The 21,027-nt window shown below is 40.3% G+C and overlaps 1 protein-coding gene across 1 annotated transcript; it reads right to left on the bottom strand.

Moving 5' to 3' along the window:
• Nucleotides 1-1,683: 1,683 nt before the first annotated feature.
• Nucleotides 1,684-20,733, bottom strand: LY6G6F (lymphocyte antigen 6 family member G6F). The gene is made up of 6 exons (XM_034421741.3): nt 20,561-20,733; nt 11,422-11,697; nt 8,686-9,015; nt 6,081-6,225; nt 4,106-4,143; nt 1,684-1,833 (listed from the first exon to the last, which is right to left on the bottom strand). Exons 1-6 carry the CDS (start codon nt 20,673-20,675, stop codon nt 1,787-1,789), a joined length of 951 nt encoding a protein of 316 aa, XP_034277632.1. The 5' UTR covers nt 20,676-20,733; the 3' UTR covers nt 1,684-1,786.
• Nucleotides 20,734-21,027: the final 294 nt, after the last annotated feature.

The raw sequence follows: 21,027 nt of genomic DNA, 5'->3' as shown, positions 1-21,027 counted from the left end.
CAGTAAAGCTGAATTGGCTAAAAGATATTGTGGTTGGGCAGGCTGTGTAAACCCAGCTGCAGAAATTGTAAAGGATAAGGGGACAGTGTGAAAATATATACTGGTATATTATTATTATTAAGAGCCTTGGTGGCTCAGTGGTTAGAATGCAGTATTGCAGGCTAGCTCTGCCCACTGTCAGCAATTCAATCTTGACTGGCTCAAGGTTAATTCAGCCTTCCATCCTTCCAGTAAAATGGAAGTAAAGAGCAAAGAGCCCTGATGGCGTGGCAGACTAAAGCACTGTTATTAACATCAGCTGCCTGCAATTACTGCAAGTTCAAATCTCACCAGGCTCAAGGTTGACTCAGCCTTCCATCCTTTCTAAGGTAGGTAAAATGAGGACCCAGATTGTGGGGGCAATAAGCTGACTTTGTATAAAATATACAAAAGTATGAAGGCTTAATGCATTGTAAGCCACCCTGAGTCTCCGGAGAAGGGCGGCATATAAATCAAATTAAAAAAAAAAAGACAGAGAGATTCAGGAGGGCCATAGACTGACTCTATAAATCACTTAGAGAGGGCTTGTAAAACACTATGAGGCGGTATGTAAGTCTAAGTGCTATTTCTATTGCGAAATCATTTTTTCAGCACTGTCATTAACTTTGGGCAGTCACTAAACAAATGATTGTATGCTGAGGACTACCTATATAAAGAAAATTATTAAAATGCAAAAACCAGGAAAAATGTATTTCACAGTGGAGGAAGTTCCTTTTTGGAAAACTCCTCCTACTTTGAACAGCAATTCAAACTTTGACCATTTTGGATGACCAGGAGATCCAAATCTCCAAAGCTTGGGACTTTTTTCTTATTGCAATGACACACAACATAAATATATCCAGGCTCAGGGATGAAATCCAGAAGGTTCTGACAGGTTCGTGAGAACCGGTAGCGGAAATTTTAAGTAGTTCGGAGAACCGGCAAATACCACCTCTGGTTGGTCCCAGAGTGGGGTGGAAATGGAGATTTTGCAATATCCTTCCCCCAGGAGTGGGGAGGGATTTTGCAGTATCCTTCCACTGCCACGCCCACCAAGCCATGCCCACCAAGCCACACCACGCCCACCAAGCCACACCCACAGAACCGGTAATAAAAAAAATTTGGATTTCACCACTGCCCAGGCTACCTCTTTCCTTTTCTTTTTCCTGCAGCCCACCCTGTTATTGTTCTCTATTCCCCAGCTCATGAATAAGGCTTAAACAGTCCTTAACTGTATTGATCTTAAAATAGTATTTTCCTCCTATTTTCGATATCTACCAAAGGCAGCTTCAAAGTGCGTTGAATCCATTCAGCTTTGTTACTTGGAGAAAAATCACATTGTGTTTGCGTGAACTTGACACTGAGGCAGGAGACAGATCAGTCGCGGAGACAGTACATGTCATCCCTCTATTGTTTTTCTGCTGACTCAAGGATGGGTGGAGGCTGTTTTAATTCAGATGAGAGGAAATCCCCCCAAATCCAAGGCTTTGTTGTTGATTTTTGACCTATCTACTCTGGTGCTTTCCTGATGTGCTATATTAAATCAACCTATCTTCGCCAGCCAACCTAACCAATAGATGATGGGAGCTACAATCCTGGCAGGTTGATCAGAGGATTAAGAACAGCCTGGCAGGATTAAAAAAACACACACACAAAAGCCAGGAAAATGTTAGAACCATAACATTGCTCAAGAGTTGCTGGGTTTGGTCCAAGGTTGTTTGACTCACTGAGAACCAAAATATTTCCTTTGTCACAGTGGTGCTCCTGGTTAAATATTCTCGTAGATCTCTGGTGTGTATTCAGATAGGGGGATATCTGTAATTAGCAGAGGCAGCAGAATGAGTAAGTAAACCCGTTTGCACTAGCAAGTTAAAAATCATTGTGTTGTTCCAAACTAGCCAAAACTTTGCATTCCTAAAATAAGGATTTTCTAATGGAATAAAAGATTCCATAGATGTTTGCTTCTTTTGCCAGTTTTTTCCCCTCCTTTTCCTCAAAGGGCAGAACATGAAACTTAAAGTCTATTTGAGAAAGAGAGAGAGAGAGAGAGAGAGAGAGAGAGAGAGAGAGAGAGAGAGAGAGAGAGGGAGGGAGGGAGGGAGGGAGGGAGGGAGGGAGGGAGGGAGGGAGAATATAGACAGACAGACAGACAGACAGACAGACAGACTGATTGACAGACGTATAGATAGATAGATAGATAGATAGATAGATAGATAGATAGATAGATAGATAGATAGATAGGTAGATAGGTAGGTAGGTAGGTAGGTAGGTAGGTAGGTAGGTAGGTAGGTAGGTAGGTAGACAGACAGACAGACAGACAGACAGACAGACAGACAGACAGACAGAAAAGCAAACAGACAGACAGAGATGATAGATAGATAGATAGATAGATAGATAGATAGATAGATAGATAGATAGATAGATAGATAGATAGATAGATAGATAGATAGATAGATAGATAGATAGATAGATAGACAGACAGACCGGCGGACAGACGGACGGACAGACAGACGATGATAGATAGATAGAGAGATAGAGAGATAGACAGGTAGACAGGTAGACAGGTAGACAGACAGACAGACAGATAGACAGATAAATAGATAAATAGATAAATAGATAAATAGAATAGATAAATAGATAAATAGAAAGGCAGATAGACAGACAGACAGATAGACAGATAGACAGATAGATAGATAGATAGATAGATAGATAGATAGATAGATAGATAGATAGATAGATAGAAAGGCAGACAGACAGACAGACAGAAAGATAGATAGAGATAGATAGAGATAGGTAGGTAGGTAGGTAGGTAGGTAGACAGACAGACAGACAGACATATAGACAGACAGACAGACAGACAGACAGACAGATAGACGGAAGGACAGACAGACAGACGATGATAGATAGATAGATAGATAGATAGATAGATAGATAGAAAGGCAGACAGACAGACAGACAGAAAGATAGATAGAGATAGATAGAGATAGGTAGGTAGGTAGGTAGGTAGGTAGACAGACAGACAGACAGACATATAGACAGACAGACAGACAGACAGACAGATAGACGGAAGGACAGACAGACAGACGATGATAGATAGATAGATAGATAGATAGATAGATAGATAGATAGATAGATAGATAGATAGATAGATAGATAAAGGTATATATCTGAAGTTCTCAGCCACAAGGATGCAGATGGCTTTTAGAAACCTTTAAAAAAGTGTACTTTTGTGTGTGTGATATATAGTTTGGGCTCAATTGTGGTTCTAAGTTGAGGACAACCTGTAATGCATGATGAAGCTTCTGGGCATATAAAGCCTCAACTTCTCAATAGAAACCCAACTCTTTGAGTGTAGACCAGGGGTGTCAAACTGGATCTGACCCACAGGGTACTTTGATCTGGCCTGTGGGGCCACCCCGGAAACAGCGAAGGACCAACCCACGATGCCTCTGCCGTGGTGGTGGGGGGATGCACACGGCCCTCACAAGCTCCATTTTCGGCTGAGATGGCCTCCTGCAACCCTCTGCCAGCAAAAACAGAGCTGGGGGGTGGGGGTATGTGTGGCCCTCATGAGCTTTGTTTTTGCCTGGGACGGTCTCCTGCAACCCTCTGACAATGAGCACCACCAACCCCCGAGCTCCGTTTTCACTGGCAGAGAGTTGCAGGAGGCCGTCCCAGCCAAAAACGGAGCTTAGGAGGTTGGCAGAGCACTAGGGCCACCACAGGTGCCCCAACACAACTGACATCAAGCTAGCCATGCCCTCTCTGGCCACACACACCCGGCCTCCCTGAGATCAAACACAACCCTGATGCAGCCCTCAATGATAGGAAGTTTGACACCCCTGATGTAGACTATCCACTAATTAGGAAGAATAGTTCTAACCAGCCTTTTCAGTAATGTCCACCCACATCTTTCATCCTTTGCAACAATAATTGAAGAAATTGTTCCCCTCAACTCTCCAGAATTCATTTGATCTGGGTTTTCTATCCAATCTTATGTCCTCCTTTTCAAGCTTGGTCCCCTTTTGAACAGAATCTAGACAGCCAAAAATGGAGACATGAAAGCTGTGAATATCAGTATACCCACCTTTCTGGGGCTTCTTCAGATGGTCTGTATACTTCTGGCTGAAAGAAGAGATTGCAAAAATTAGCAGAATCCAAAGTGAAGATTTGCATCAAGGACCCTCTACTGGCCAAAAGGCAATGTGTAGATGATAAGCTAAAATCGAAGGGTATCTTCAACACACAAAAAAGCAATAAAGAAATGTTTCTATAAATAAATAGCCAGGAAGGAAGGGAGGGAGGGAGGGAGGGAGGAAGGAAGGAAGGAAGGATCATTATTATACCATGATAATAGTATGTTGAATGTCTATATAGCCCAGCTCCCTGCCAAAGGAAGCTGATTTGGCTAAAGCTAAACCTCTTTTATTATTTATTTTATTTTATTATTTAAATTTTTATACCGCCCTTCTCCCGAAGGACTCAGGGACTCTTAAATGGGACGTGGTGGCTCAGTGGCTAAGACACTGAGTTTGTCGATCGAAAGGTCAGCAGTTCAGCGCTTCGAATCCCTAGTGCCTCTTAGCGGGGTGAGCTCCTGTTATTTGTCCCAGCTTCTGCCAACCTAGCAGTAAAAGCTAGCGAAAGCACGTAAAAAATGCAAGTAGAAAAATAGGGACCACTTTGGTAGGAAGGTAACAGCGTTCCGTGCACCTTTGGCATTTAGTCATGCCGGCCACATGACCGCGGAGACGTCTTCAGACAGTGCTGGCTCTTTGGCTTTGAAACGGAGATGAGCACTGCCCCCTAGAGGCAGGAATGACTAACACATATGTGCAAGGGGAACCTTTACCTTTACCTTTAAACCTCTTAAGATTAAAAGCCTGAAGAGTTCCACAAATTTTTCTGGGTTCTCATTTGTTCCAGAGGGAGGGAGGGAGTCCACAAATCTTTGTGGACAAGTCCACAAGTTGCCGAGTTTGGAGACCCCTTCCCTAAACTGTGTCCATATCCAATGTATTGATGTCCAGTGATTCATCCATCCAGATTTCAGGTAAGAATTTCAAGTCCCTATAACGGATTGCAGTGGAAGGAACCTTAAGGGATTTGTCATCCAACTCCTGTTTGAAGACCTACCATGAAGGAGAACTCACCACTTCATAGGGCAGACCAATTCCTTGGCTGTCTGTTCACATATGGTGGCAGTTTCTATCTGGAATCAAATTTCTGCAGCCTCAACCATTTATTTTAGTTTATTTACCTTCTGGGGCAACAGATAATAAATCAGTGCCCACTTTTGTGGTGGGCAACCTTGATATTTAACAACTATTATATCTCCTATTGGTCACCTCTTCGGTAAGTTAAACATATCCAGATCATTCATTCATTGATTCTTTCATTCGTTCGTTCATTTGTCTCCCATCTCACATGATTGACACCAGTGGTGGGATTCAAGTAATTTAGCAACCGGTTCTCTGCCCTAATGATTTCTTCCAACAACCAGTTTGCCAAACTGCTCAGAAAGTTAACAACCGGTTCTCCCGAAGTGTTGCGAACTGGCTGAATCCCACCACTGCCTGACACACTAATTGTTCCTCATAAGGCTTGGTCTCTAGACCTTTTGCTATTTTGGAACTTTTCACTGCATTTTTCCATGTCACTATCATTATTTAAAAAGATAAAGGTCCCCTTGTATATATGTGCTAGTCATTCCCAACTCTAGAGGATGTTTCCATTTCAAAGCCAAAGAGCCAGCACTGTCCGACGACATCTCCGTGGTCATGTGGCCAGCATGACTAAACGCCAAAGGCACACAGAACACTATTACCTTCCCACCAAAGGTGGTCCCTATTTTTCTACTTGTATTTTTTATGTTATGTGCTTTCAAACTGCTAGTTTGGCAGCAGCTGGGACAAGTAATGGGAGCTCACTCTGTTATGCGGCACTAGGGATTCGATCCGCTGAACTGCGATCGACAAGCTCAGCGTCTTAGCCATTGAGCCACCGCAGTTTGACTAATCCTAATGTCTTCCCAAGATCCAATTCATATGATTTCAATTTACCTACAACTCCTCCTCCACAATACCACCAGAGTAAGAATGATCAAAAATTGCAATATAATGCAAACTGCCAGTGGAATCCACGGTACTCCATTTATGTTGACTTTTGAGCATTGAGACGATAAATCATTTTTCACTGTCCCGATATCTAGGGAAAGGCAGAAAGAGAGAACATCAGCAGGAAAAAAACTAAAAAAAAGTACAGCATATCAAGGTTTATATATTTAAGATCCCATTATCCTGTCATTTCAAGCGAGGTTACATCAAATTCAGCCCTGAAATCCTAGAGAGATTCAAAACTTGAGTAGGTAGAATTATTTGCAGGGGTGAAATCCAGCAGGTTCTGACAGGTTCTGGAGAACCGGTAGTGGAAATTTTGAGCAGTTCAGAGAACCGGCAAATACCACCTCTGGCTGGCCCCAGAGTGCGGTGGGAATGGAGATTTTGCAATATCCTTCCCCCAGGAGTGGGGAGGGAATGGGGATTTTGCAGTATCCTTCCCCTGGAGTGGGGTGGGAATGGAGATTTTGTAGTATCCTTCCCCTGCCACACCCACCAAGCTGGGGACTACCTTAAAGGGACAGGCTGCAGCAGCTCCGTTCTGAATGGAGGGAGAAAAGTTAGCATTCTCTCTGTTGCATTTAACATTGAATTCTGTGGAATATCGAGCTGCCGGAAGAGGTGAGCGGTGACCGGCCAGGCATGGGTGGGGCCAAGAAGAAGTAATTACTATCGGTTCAGCAAACTGATGCCCATAATCCCTAGCGGTTCGCCCGAACCGCTACGAACCGGTAGGATTTCACCCCGGTAAGGGAGTCTGTCCATTATAGTCATAAGTCATAACAGTCATAAAATCAATTGGTTATGGGACTGATCTGATTTTATATTCTTTTTGCAGCATTAAGCGAATCACCATAGTTTTAAATGCAAATGCTCAGTTGCTAAGCAAGCATGGCAATCGTAAGCGTGGATCCATTTTTGTGATGGACACAGTTTTGCTGAAGTGTTGGTTTTCGGCAAAACCATTGTAAAACACAATCACATGACTACAGGGTTAAATGGCTGTAATTGCAGCCATGTTGCCAAGCAACCAAGTGTGGTCACATGACCATGGGGGGGAGGCGGCCATTGGAACTTCAGATCCGGGTCATAAGTTCTTATTTTCAAATAGGTTATAACTTTGAAGAGTCGCTAATAATGGAGTGGAGGGATTTGAAGGAAAGGACATAATTCCACATCATACTGTGCAATTTCCCCACCTTGTTCACACATATACATACACACAAAGACACACACACACATCACTCCTTGTCTCAACACAGGCAGAGTAGAATTGGATTTTTTTTCCCACAAAGTGGCAACATGCAGAATTTAACATTGTTATCTTTGCGATGGTATCCTTAATAGATTTCCCATTTTAGCCTTTGAGGAAAATTCAGGAACAAGTGGCCAAATATAAGGAATAAATATAAAAAGTTACATTGCAGTTTATAAATCTCTGGAAGGAAGAGGAATTTAACTATCAGATAATAAAAGATAAAATATCTCTGGTTGGGGGCAATCAACAAATTGGGTCAACATTGTTTTTTCTTTAAGCTTTTTTATCCTTTGCTTTGCTTTTGGTTTCTTTTTTTATTTCTTTAAAGATTGTTTCATTTAACTTCGGGATTTTTAAACTGTATTTAGGTGATCTGTCAATATGTTATTTTGTATTTTGAATAATAATGATCAGTATAAAACCATAGAACATAAACTACAAAATAAATGAAAAAACAAAGCACAATTAATTTATGATCAGTAAAAACCGTGGAAGGAACTATGTTCTGCAAACTTTTTCCCCCAAAGACCCCTGTGTTTCTACAAAACATGGGATTCCTTTCCTTGTCACATAGGTGGCGCTGTTTGATCAGAAAAGAAATAATACTTATACCCAGACTTTAGCAATAGAAAGAATGAGCTCTAAAAAAAACAACCTATAACATTCCAAAATATAGGTTGTCCTTGACTTACATTCACGGCTGAGTCCAAAATTTCCCTTGTTAAGCAAGACAATTGTTAAATGAGTTGTGCTCCTTTATACAACCTTTTTGCCATTGTTCTTAAATGAACCACTGAAGTTGAGAATAGAATAGAATAGAATAGAATAGAATAGAATAGAATAGAATAGAATAGAATAGAATAGAATAGAATAGAATAGAATAGAATAGAATTCTTTATTGGCCATGTGTGATTGGACACACAAGGAATTTGTCTTGGTGCATACACTCTCAGTGTACATAAAAGAAAAGATACGTTCATCAAGAATCATAAGGTACAACACTTAATGAAAGTCATAGGGTACAAATAAGCAGTCAGGAAACAAAGTTAAGTGAATCATGTGATTGTCAAGTGACTCTACAAGGTTGCAAACGACAATCCCAAGACTCCCCAGGATGCTGCAACCATCATAAATACATGCCAGTTACTCAAATCTTGATCACCTGACTGCAGGGATGCTGCAATGGGCAAAAGTGTGAAAATTGGACGTAAATCAATTTTCACAGTCAATAGTCATTAATCTTAACAGTTGTCAATTGAGGACCACCTGTATTCAGGAGGAGAAACCTACCCTGAAAAGAAGGCATCAAGGTGCTACAAGCACAGCGATCATGATGATTATCCATCAACTTGAACGTGATTTCGGTCTTCTGAGCAAAGCGACATTGGACGTGCTTCTTCATGGTTTTCTCCAAAGTCTTCTTTTTCACACAAATGTGGAGTTGAGAGGCCCTTTTCCCTTTAAATATGCTGGGTCTTCCTATCTGATCAGCATCCAGGATTTGTTTTCCACCTTCCCACCAGGTTATCACTTCCCTGTAGAATTCCTTGGATGGGAATAAACAGCTCAAGATGTAGCACATGCTATCAGCCTGGTAGGACTCCAACCTTTGCTGACTGCCTGGAAGAGACATGTTCAACAAGAAATCAAAGTAGACAATTGCAGCTGGAGCAGAGCCAGCACTGGATTGTTTATTTGTTTGTTTATATTTTAACCCACCTTTATTATTTGTATAGAGAACTCAAGACAGCGAACATACATAATACCAGGGGTGAAATCCAGGAGGTTCTGACAGGTTCTGGAGAACCAGTAGATGAAATTTTGAGCAGTTCGGAGAACCGGTAGCGGAAATTTTGAGTAGTTTGGAGAACCGGCAAATACCACCTCTGGCTGGTCCCAGAGTGGGGTGGGAATGGGGATTTTGCAATATCCTTCCCCCAGGAGTGGGAAGGGAATAGGGACTTTACAGTATCCTTTCCCTGGAGTGGGGTGGGAATGGAGATTTTGCAGTATGCCACGCCCATCAAGCGACATCCACCAAGCCACGCCCACAGAACTGGTAGTAAAAAAAAATTGGATTTCACCACTGCATAATACTCTTTCCTCTTCCTATTTTCCCCAACAAATAACCCTGTAAGTGGGTTGGACTGAGAGAGAGAGAAAGCAATTGCCCTAAGGTCATCCAGCTGGTTTTCATGATTAAGGCAAGACTAGAACTCACAATCTAAGAATCCGAATTCGTCTCTCCACATGTCATCCTTAGTGAACCATGCAAACCAGTGTCTGCATTTCCTGCATCGGACGTTGAGAGCACATTTTTCTCTTTCTGTCCTGGCCACTTTTTACAAAGGCACAAATGAGAGGCGTTTTAACAAACTGCATCTTTGTTTGGTTTGGTGCTAGCAGTGCCTCAAATAGAAAGTCCCTACAGAGAGTGGTATGGACAGCCGAGAAGCTTGCTTCCTGTTATTCAGGATACTGCTTATAGGTGCTATGTGCTTAGAGCTCAAAGCATCGTTAGAGACCCCATACACCCACTTCACGGTCTATTTCTGTTGCTCCCCTCTGGAAGGAGTTTTCAAAGTATTTCTAGCATGACTACTAGCCAGATTCACTTAATAAACTTAACTGCAATGATTCACTTAACAACTGAAGGCAAAAAAGATCATAAAACGGGGCAAAACTCATGTGTCTCGCTTAGCAACAGAAATTTTGTCATAAATTGTCATAAATCAAGGACTTCCTGTACTGCATTGAAATGTTTTTGGCCCAGGAGATGCTGCACTAATCTCAATTAGTGGAGGTTTTTTTGCCTCTGGTGCCAGGATAATTTGTCTGGCCTCAAGTATCTATCTATCTCAGGAGTGTCAAACTTGCCACGTTACATTGCCGTTACATGATGTATCATAACATTTTTCCCCTTCGCGGAGTTGGGATGGGTGTGGCCTGGGTGTGACCAGGGCCGGATTTAGATGAAAAGAGGCCCTAGGCTATTCCACTTATGAGGCCCTTTCACCTATAGTGAAAATGTAATTTTAATTTTGCTAACAATTTGAATGTAGGCCCCTCTTGATCTTGAGGCCCTAGGCTGAAGCCTAGTTAGCCTATAGGAAAATCCGGCCCTGGGTGTGACACATTCAGCCCGTGGGCTGCTAGTTTGACACCCATGATCTATCTGGTGACGAGTGGCAAAAATCCACCATTTTCTGCTTAGTCTGCAGATGTCTTAACTGTTGTGGTCTACCAGCGGCCAGCAGAGTTGGCAGCAGATTCGGACAGTGGGGAGGTTGAGGAGGAACGTAGGCCAATCCTGGAGTCTGAGGAAGGCTCTGATGAGTGCTCTGAGTTGGAGGCAGAGAGGGGGCCAATGCCATTTGGTAGTTCTTTGCTGCCTCTGGAGTCTCCGGTGAGGCAGAAGAACAGCGTGAGCCTGTTCCCAGTGAAGAGATGCCAGGAGACAGGGACAATTAAGGAAACAGGGTCAACTTGGGAGTGAGGCTTGGAGATGACTGGCCCCTCCCATAAGACATAAAAGAGAAGCGAACAGAACGTGAGCTTTTGCAGGAAGCAATTAGTTCGTCTGGCTGATTCAAGATTTGAAACTTCTGTTTGTGACTCTGTGCCAAGTTTGGCCTTGCCCTGCGTATGGAAATTAGCTCTTCGGCAGCGTTCCACATGAGATAGGTGGGTGTTGATAACCTTCCTCTGAAAGACTCTTTATCAAGCCTTGCGGACTGTAAATGAAACTATGAATTAAACAGGCTTGCCAGGACAAAGTTTGTGCTGTTTAATTTCTAAGGAAGCTTAGGTCAGAACATTAACCATATTCCTCATTGTTAACAATGACAACAAATTCCTGTTTTTGGAGATCTGCCAAACCCTGAACAGTGGGTCGGATGAGAAGACCTCCAAGTTCCTTTCCATCTGTGTTATTCCATTATAAGTGTGACCTAACCAGTTTCAGAAGAGCCTCAGGCATAAAAGGTGTTATTGGGATTTGACTCTTTCAAATGCTACCTCACTTACTTCTCACCACCACGAGATCATAAAAATGCTTCATGTCACACCAGTAACGACCCGTGTCATTATCCTTCACATGGCGAAATTGAAGCGAGTTATTCTGAAGCATCTCGAGCCAGCTCCAGGCAACTGGAAAACGTTGTATACGGTTGTTGGAGAATTTGCGGAAGAGTAAAACTGTTTGGTGTTGCTGGACACAATACCACGATATTTCTTTACTCCCAGAACAAGATGGACATGGACAGGGCAACTCTAGGGAAGAGCCTCTCTCTGTGTATACAACTATGAGAAGAAAAGACATCATTAGGTCCCCAAACTTAAGAAGAGATTAACTAGCAAAAGGATCGGTAGGCAAGCTATGGCCCATTGACAGGATCATAAAAAAGACATTGAGATTCTAGAAAGAGCGCAGAAAAAAAAAGGTTTTTATTTTTTTTTTCTCATAAACATATCTTAAATGTACAATTTCTTATCTAACATACGTATTTTCTTTTAACTTTCATACTAATAGAATCTTCAGCCTAAACAATTTAAGTATATTCGGGGTTGCTCTTCTACCATTTCATCTCCCTTGTTTTACAACAATCCTTCTTCTCCCTCTCCTCTCTTTCCTTTCCCTCCCTTCTTCCATCTACTCGTCTACTTTCTTCTTTCTTCCTCTCCTTCTCTCCTTCCCCTTCCTTTCCCCCACACCTCCCTTCTTCCTCCCTTCTAACCTTCTCTCCTACTCTTGTTTCCCCTCTCTTTCTTCCTCTCCTTTTCCCTTTCTTCTTTCCTTCTCTCTCCTTCCTCTCTTCTCTCCTCTGTTCTCTCTCCATTGTTGTATTCATTTTCAATTTAGTATTTTCCAAAGTGGTATTCGAGCAATCCCCATTTTTACTTTCTTTTCAATTACTTTTTCATTTTACTAAATTCACACATATCATCATAAATGTATATTTATATAATAACATTTTCTTTCTCCCCCACCCTTTCCCCTTTTCCATTTACACAGGTGTCTTCTCTAAATGGAAAAAAAAAACCAAAAAGAGTGAAGAGAAGAGCAACCAAGATGATTAGGGGACTGGAGACTAAAACATACAATGAACAGTTGCAGGAACTGGGCATGGCTAGTCTAGTGAAGAGAAGGACCAGGGGAGACATGATAGCAGTCTTCCAATATTTGAAGGGCTGCCACAGTGAGGAGGGGGTCAAGCTATTTTCCAAAGCACCTGAAAGCCAGACAAGGAATAATGGATGTGTTGCAATATTTTCAGGATCAGACTCAATAATAGTAATAAGAGTTAGAGGTTTAAATATATTTCTCTTTAATTATAATAGGCATTCTATATTCACTGAATATTCACAGATAGAAGCAAAGAAAATGGTGAAGGTGGCTCCTTATATATACAAAGGGTGGAGCCAAGAGTGGGAGTGGTGAATTATGAATACATTAAGAGTCAAAGAATAAGTTAACCCCTGATATCCCATATATACATTATTTACACATTAGGGAATAAGGCATTTACATCTGACAAATCCCCCTCTAAATGCCGGTTCGCTATACAACACCAATTACATTCAGATTCAGGACAATATAAGACATACAATTTGGAAGTTAAGTATTTGTGCTGTTTAGAAGGTAAAGGCTTCGTCAATATGTCAGCTAATTGTTCAGAGGTATCACAATGCACTGCTTTGATAAATCCATCTTGAGACAATTGTCTCACATGCTTAAATTTTATATCTATATGCCTGGATCTTTGTCCAATGGCATCGGATCTAGATATTTCAATGGCTGCTTTATTGTCTTCATGCATAACAAAAGGCAAAGCAGGTTTTTTCCAAACATCTGAAATTAAATCATTAAACCATACAAGGTTATTTGCAGCTTTGGATAAACAAACATATTCCGCTTCTGTGGTTGAAGTGGCTACCAGTTCTTGTTTGCCAGTGTACCAGTAAACTGGACAGTCATTTAACAGAAAAATATAACCAGAAGTACTTTTTCTGCATGATATATCTCCAGCCCAATCCGCATCTGCGTAACATGTAAGTTTTGGTTCTTTATTATCACTAGGTTCTAATACTAGGCAAAAGTCTAATGTACTTTTCAGATATCTTAAAATTCTTTTGACAGCTTCCCAGTGATACATTGTTGGTTTGCTAACGTGCCTTGATAATAAATTGAGTGGTAATGTAATATCTGGCCTAGTCCAATTAGATATATAAAGAAGTGAACCTATGACTGATCTATAAAATGTATTATCCTTGAATTCAGGGGAAGATTCATCAGTATTTCTAAGGAAATCAGTTTGCATAGGAGTGTCACAGGGTTTGGCATTGTTTAAATTGCATTTGTTTAGAAGTTCAATAATCTTATCTTTCTGAGTAAGTTTGAATCCCCTTCTAGTTTTGTTAATTTGTACACCAAGATATTTGTTTACTTTACCTAGAGATTTCAACGAGAAATGTTCATTTAGCTTGTTTACAAAGATTTCTCTTCTCTCTTTGTGTTTTCCTATATATAAAATATCATCTACATAAATCAATACAAATTCAATGTAATCATCACTCTTTTTGACAAAGAAACAGTTATCAGCAGTGGTAGCGTTGAAATCCATGGTCTTAAGTACTTTTACCAAGCAATCGTACCATCTTTTGCCAGATTGCTTTAATCCGTATAAACTCTTGTTCAATAGCCAAATTTCATTTTTATTAGTGTATTGACTGTGAGGTGCTCTTACATATATTTCCTTATCTAGTTTTGCGTGTAGATACGCAGTCTGTATGTCATATTGAAACACATCAAGATTGAGTGCGGATGCTACTACTAGAGCTGTTTTAACACTCTCTGTTCTTACTGTGGGGGAGTACGTGTCAGTATAGTCCTCCGGATATTTTTGTGCATAACCTTGTGCAACCAATCTAGCTTTGTATAGGGTATTGCCTCCTTCTAGGTTCTTAATTTTATAAATCCACCTGGTACCAATAATTGTTTTATCTTTAGGTGCAATCGCAGGTGTGAATACATTTAATCCTTGCAAACTTTCCATCTCTTTTTTCATAGCTAGTTCCCATTTTTCCTTTTCTTCACGAGGGAGTTTTAATACTTCCTCATATGTATTAGGTGTTATTTGTTCACCATCCATATGCATTATGTAATCTCTGTATTTATTTGGTATTTGATTTCTGTTGTTCCTAATAGCTCTTTCAGGTTTGCTATGGTAGTCATGCAAATATCTTGCTTCCTTTTTTGTTAATGTGTCTGTCTTTATTTTGTGTTGACTATTTGTCCATGTTTTGGTTCTGTTTTTATTTTTGTTGATATTTTGATTTTCTATTGTCCCTTCCTCACGAGATTTTGTATCTTTGCATTTATTTGGAAATATTTCATTAAGATGTAATTTAGACCAGTTGGCCTGTTCATGGAACACAGCTGTTCTGGAAACTATAAATTTGTTATTATTATCAATGAATCTGTACCCTTTGGTGCCAGTTTCATATCCCATAAATCTTAGTCTTCTGGATACGTTTTCTCCCTTTCTTCTCAACTGTTTAGGTATGTGTACGTCTGCAGTAACCCCAAATATGTGCATGTGTGCTAATTTTGGTTTCCTATTATACATCACCTCATATGGTGTCTTATTCACAATACTGGACCAGGTTCTATTTTGAGTGTAATTTGAATAATGTAAGGCTTCTGACCAAAATTGTTTGCCTAAACCAGCATCCTCTAATGTGCACCTAATCATGGTTTGTAATGTGGAATTCTTTCTCTCTACAATCCCGTTCTGGAACGCAGAAAATGGACTAGACGTGTAATGTAGCATTCCTCTATCCTTTAACCATTGGGAGAATTCTTTAGACATGAATTCACATCCCCTATCTGTCATAATTTGTTTTATTCTGATATTATGTTGTGTTTCTATGCGTTTGTAAAATTCCTTAAATTTTTGAAAGGTTTCATCCTTGTGTTTTAATGTGTAAACAAAACCATAGCGACTGTAATCGTCTACTATTGTTAGGAAGTAACGTTTTCTATAAGTGATTGATGGAGTTAATGGGCCAACTAAGTCCATGTGTACTAAGTCAAAAATTTTGTTAGTTGATCTGGTGGATTTTTTTGGCCTGGGACTAGTTTTTAGTTTAGTAGATTTACATACTGAGCATTCCAAATAATTTTCACAATTTTTTATTTTGACACCTTCTGCGTGTTCAGTCATTTTTTGTACTACAGGAAAACTTGCATGTCCTAACTTCCTATGTAAGATGTGAGCACACTCGTCATGAATTGGTTTACCTATTTTTGGTTTCTTCTCATTGTGTGTATCTGTGTGATCATGAGATATTTTACATTCATCATTGTCACTGTTACTAATATTTTCATCATCTGCCTCAATACAATCTTCCATATTTGAATCAATGTTATGTAACCATCTTTCTTTTGTTATCAGATAGGGTAGGCCTCCTTTAATCATCACAGTGCCTACATTTGTTTTATTCTTCTCTAAAGTTGCTTTTCCCTTTGAGAAAACTATATTGATGTCAGAATCTCTGCTTAGTTTTATGGCACTTAGTATGTTATGAGGTATTTCTGGTATTAACAATACCCCCTCTATTTTTCCTAGACCGGGTAAGGTCACATTCCCTCTGCCTAATACTTGAACTTTTTCTTGATTAGCTACCTTTATTACAAACTTATCTTCTGTAAATGAAGACAATATATTTTTGTTATTAGTGGTGTGATTAGTTGCCCCAGAATCAATAAGCCAATTATTGTTCTCATTTTGTTGCGTTTTAGTGCTGTCTTGTTTATTTAGTCCATTCAGTGAACCAGATTTTCTCTCTTTTGAATTTTCTCTGCCCCCTCTACTTTCTCTGTAATTTGGTGGGCTTCTATATTTATGTCTATCTGTGGAAGACTGTCTATAATTGTATTTATTCCTATATTCTGACCTATGCCTTTCCTTTGAAATTTTGGGACAATCTCTTCTATTGTGTTCCCTGGACCCACAATTGTGGCATTTAAAAGTTTCATTATATTTTTCTTGGAAAGCTACCTTTCTAAAAGATTTGTGTTCTGTGTGATTGCTATAACGATTTTTTCTTGAATTGTCTTCTGCTATCAATTTGTTAGACAGACTTTCTATTGATAAATATCCTAGATTGATGGTGTCTAAGTGTGACATAAAACTATCCCATGATGAATCAAGTGAATTGATAATAACACTTTTCATTGTTTGATCTGAAATCACTTCCCCCCTCAAATGCAGCTCAGCTCTTATTTTGTTTAAAGATATTAAATGCTCACTTATGGAAACCCCTGGTTTTACTCTGGAAGAAAAGAAGTCCTTAGACATTCTTGTGGTGGTAGCTACACTATCGCTGTGAAACAAATTAAACATGCATTGAATTATTTCTGAAACAGTTAGATTTGGTTTGATGCTATGATATATTGCAGGAGACACGCTAGATATTATTAAGAAAAATGCCTTATGGTGTAAACAATCTATTTTTAAAGTCCAAGGTCTTCTTGGGGGACTAGTGATAAAAAATAGTAAATTTTCTTTCATAAAGACAACCTGGAGCTGTTGATACCATTCTTGCAAATTAATGCCATCAACCCTAAGTTTTGGGAAGTCACTGGGTAAGTTTCCCACATTATTTTGTCCATTACTTACAACCTGAGGTAGTCCGTGGTCTCGCAAGTGTAGGAAATTGCAAAACGGCATGGGGATGCTCGCAACGAGTCTGCGCGGTTCTCTGGCCAGTTCAAGTCTTTCCGGACCGTCTACGTAGTTTCGCACATGCGCGTTGTTCATTTCTTCTTTGGCGTCGTCGTGGAAGGTTCTCTCCATTGTAGCTCGCTCGCTCCGCTCCTCTTCAGACGAGTCGGTCTCTGGCTCGGTCTTAGGAGTTCTGATGGCGGCGACTGTTCTTCTCTTTCTTTTGGGTGCGTTGGCACTTGCTTCGGTCTGCGGTGTAGGGCGAAATCGACATGGTTCTCTGGGCTCGGGCGTCGTCGTTCTCGAAGTCAGGATGGGAGCGTGCAGGTCTTGAAGTATCGGCTTGTTCGCTTGCTTCTTCGTTGGCGCTTTGGAAATTTTTAATTTTGGCCCAAATGCAGCAAAAAGCGTCTTCATTGCTGACTTTACTTGGGATTTCGTTAAGTCGTCTTCACTTTCTGATTCTGGCTCTTCCGAAGAGTTTGAATCCTCCTTTTCACTTTCGTTGTCTGATAACGTTTTTCGCGCCAGAAATTTTGAACTGAGCATTTTGATTGGCTCTGCTTCGCTCACTTTGGAGGCTTGTTGAAACCAAGATGGCTGCCATTCAAAATTTCGCGCGGGATCACATTTTTTCTTTTTCATAACGACTTTCTCTGTAGTCATATCACTCACAGTTTTTTGGTCTTTGGGTTTCTCTTTAGCGATGTTTTTCTCTCTCGCTGCTCCGCTGTTCTTCAGCATTTCTTGGAGGTTCGCGATGAGGCTTTCATCATTCTTCTGGCTTTTTAATAACTTCAATATCTCTGACCTGAGTTCGTTATTTTCTATTTCGATTTCCTCCTGGCCATCATTTTCATTTATTAATTCTTCTTCTTCAGTGGTGTATTCTCCGGATTCTCTCGAAATCGCGTTTGTGGATTCGTTGATTATTTCTTGTTCAGTTTCTATTTCTTTGCTGTAGGCCCTGGTGTTGGGCCTATCTTTCTTAGACATTTTTAGGTATTTATTGAGTCAATTAACCATCCTCTGCTACCAGCTTGTTGCAATATTTTCAGGATCAGACTCAATAATAGTAATAAGAGTTAGAGGTTTAAATATATTTCTCTTTAATTATAATAGGCATTCTATATTCACTGAATATTCACAGATAGAAGCAAAGAAAATGGTGAAGGTGGCTCCTTATATATACAAAGGGTGGAGCCAAGAGTGGGAGTGGTGAATTATGAATACATTAAGAGTCAAAGAATAAGTTAACCCCTGATATCCCATATATACATTATTTACACATTAGGGAATAAGGCATTTACATCTGACAGGATGGAAACTGAACAAGGAGAGATTCAACCTGGAAATAAGGAGAAATTTTCTGACAGGGAGAAAATCAACCAATGGAAGAGCTTGCCTTTGGAAGTTGTGGGAGCTTCATCACTGGAAGCTTTCAAGAAGAGACTGGACTGCCATTTGTCAGAAATGGTGTAGGGTCTGCTTGGATGGGGGGTTAGATAACCTACAAGGTCCTTTCCAACTCTGTTAATCTGTAAATCTTCAAGTCCAAACCCTTGCTCAAGCAGGAAACTATACCATTTCAGACCAATGGTTGTCTAATCCCTTCTTAAAAACCTCCAATGTTCAAGCACCCACAACTTCTGGAGACAAATTGTTCCACTGATTAATTGTTTTAACTGTCAGGAAATCTCTCCTTAGTTCCAGGTTGCTTCTCTCCTTGATTAGTTTCCAGCCATTGCTTCTTGTCCTGCTTTCAAGTGCTTTGGAGAATAGATTGATCCCCTCTTCTTTGTGGCAGCCCCTGAGATAGCGGGAAATTGCCATCATGTCACCCACAGTCCATCTTTTCATTAGACTAAACATTCCCCGTTCCTGCAACCCCTCTTCATGTTTTAGCCTGTAGTCCACTAATCATCTTTGTTGCTCTTTTCTGCACTTTTTCAAGAGTCTCAAATATCTTTTTATATCATGGAAACCAAAACTGGATGCAATATTCCAAGTGTGGTCTTACCAACACATCATAAAGTGGTACTAACACTTCATGTGATTTTGATTCTGTCCCTCTGTTAATGCACCCTAAGACTGTATTGACTTTTTTGGGGCTACAGCACACTGCTGGCTCATATTTAAGTGATTGTCCACTAGGACTCCAAGATCCTTCTCACAGTTACTGAATCATAATTAGTCTTGCAAACAGCCGTCACTTGTATTGTCTACAATGAAGAATAGTTAGTGGCTCTCCAAGAAAATCTTTCCAGCCCTTCCTGGAAAAATTAATTGACGTGAAATCCTGTGGGTATTTTACTATTTTCCTGTCCTTTCTGGCTCAGTTACCTCTCCAACTTGGTCCCCTCTAGATGTATTTGAAAACCGTTCTCAGAATCCTGCAGATGAAAAGAATGATAGCTTTTTTTTTCTATTGATCTTGTGATTGCCTAGCTCAGGCTCCTACCCATTGCAGGAAGACACTAATTCAGCATCCTTGATAAATGATCATCCAGCTTCTTTTCAAATGCTGTCCCCACCCCCACCCCGAAATCCATCAGTTCCTGAGAATAGAATAGAAAAGAAAAGAAAAGAAAAGAAAAGAAAAGAAAAACAGTTGGAAGGGACCTTGGAGGTCTTCTAGTCCAACCCCCTGCTTAGGCAGGAAATCCTGCACTACTTCAGACAAATGGTTATCTAATATCTTCTTAAAAACTTCAAGTGTTGGTGTATTTACAACTTCTGGAGGGAAGTTGTTCCATTAATTAATTGTTCTACTGTCAGGAAATTTCTCCTTAGTTCTAGGTTGCTTCTCTCCTTGATTAGTTCCCACCCATTGCTTCTTGTCCTACCCTCAGGTGTTTTGGAGAATAGCTGGACTCCCTCTTCTTTGTGGCAGCCCCTGCGATATTGGAAGACTGCTATCATGTCTCCCCTAGTCCTTCTCTTCATCAAATTAGACATACTCAGTTCCTGCAACCGTTCTTCATATGTTTTAGCCTCCAGTCTCCTAATCACCTTTGTTGCTCTTCTCTGCACTCTTTCTAGAGTCTCCACATCTTTTTTACATCATGGCGACCAAAACTGAACACAGTATTCCAAATGTGGCCTTACCAAGGCATTATAAAGTGGTATTAACACTTCACCTAATTTTGATTCATTCCAGTTCTTAGATGATGTTCTCAACATCTGGATCAGGGGTACTAAATTGGGGGATGGTGAATCAACCCAATCTTTCTACTCTGAGAACATACTCTGAGAACATGAGAACAGTCTTCTGTCCTACCACCTCCACTCAACATGGCTTTTTGGGTGTCTCCGATTCTAACTCCAAAAGTTCTAAATTCAGGGGAGCCCACAATTCTTACAGATCTGTATTTATGGTTTCCCCCTCCTGCATCTTTCCCAATCTAAAAGGTAAACAAAATTCAGATAGTTCTTACAGTTGGCATCACAAAGTTGGAGAAGTAAGAAGAGGATGGCCAGAACAGCTGTGGCAGTCCTAGGAGTTGGAACAACAGCATCCATTTCCGAGAAGAGATTCTTCCAAAGGACCATTATGCGAAACTGAGCTAACTGGGCTAAAAAAAAAAAATTATTTTTTTGCTCTGATCCAGCGGAGGTTCTTTGTTCACATCCCCAGCATTATCTATTAGCTTACATTTATTTTGTTTCTAAAATACAGTCGTGATAAAAGTTTAAAAAAAAAAACCCACCACAAAGAGCATAGACATCCAAGTGCATCTACATCCGGCACATTCAGAGGATACCAGATGGTGGAGCTTATCAAAAGGACATAAACTGCACCATAAAGGGAAGTAGTAGGGAATGAGAGACATTTAATTGGTTATTTAAATGTCAAGACATTTAATAATTGCTAGTCATTAATTCCTCCAAATGGTCATTGTTT

This window comes from Pantherophis guttatus, chromosome 2 (genome assembly GCF_059756535.1).
Source record: "Pantherophis guttatus breed Tessera chromosome 2, ASM5975653v1, whole genome shotgun sequence".
In the NCBI taxonomy this organism is placed as follows: Eukaryota; Metazoa; Chordata; class Lepidosauria; order Squamata; family Colubridae; genus Pantherophis; species Pantherophis guttatus.
The sequence above is the reverse complement of the archived record's forward strand: the minus strand, read 5'-3'. Positions and strand labels throughout refer to the sequence as shown.

Coding starts and splice junctions, on each gene's coding strand:
- LY6G6F (XM_034421741.3), bottom strand. CDS start 20,675: ATGGTCCTTTGGAAGAATCTCTTCTCGGAAATGGATGCTGTTGTTCCA. Junction 11,698..20,560: donor CCAACTTTGTGATGCCAACT/GTAAGAACTATC, acceptor TTCTTCTCATAG/TTGTATACACAGAGAGAGGC. Junction 6,226..8,685: donor CTTGATGCCTTCTTTTCAGG/GTAGGTTTCTCC, acceptor GCCTTTCCCTAG/ATATCGGGACAGTGAAAAAT.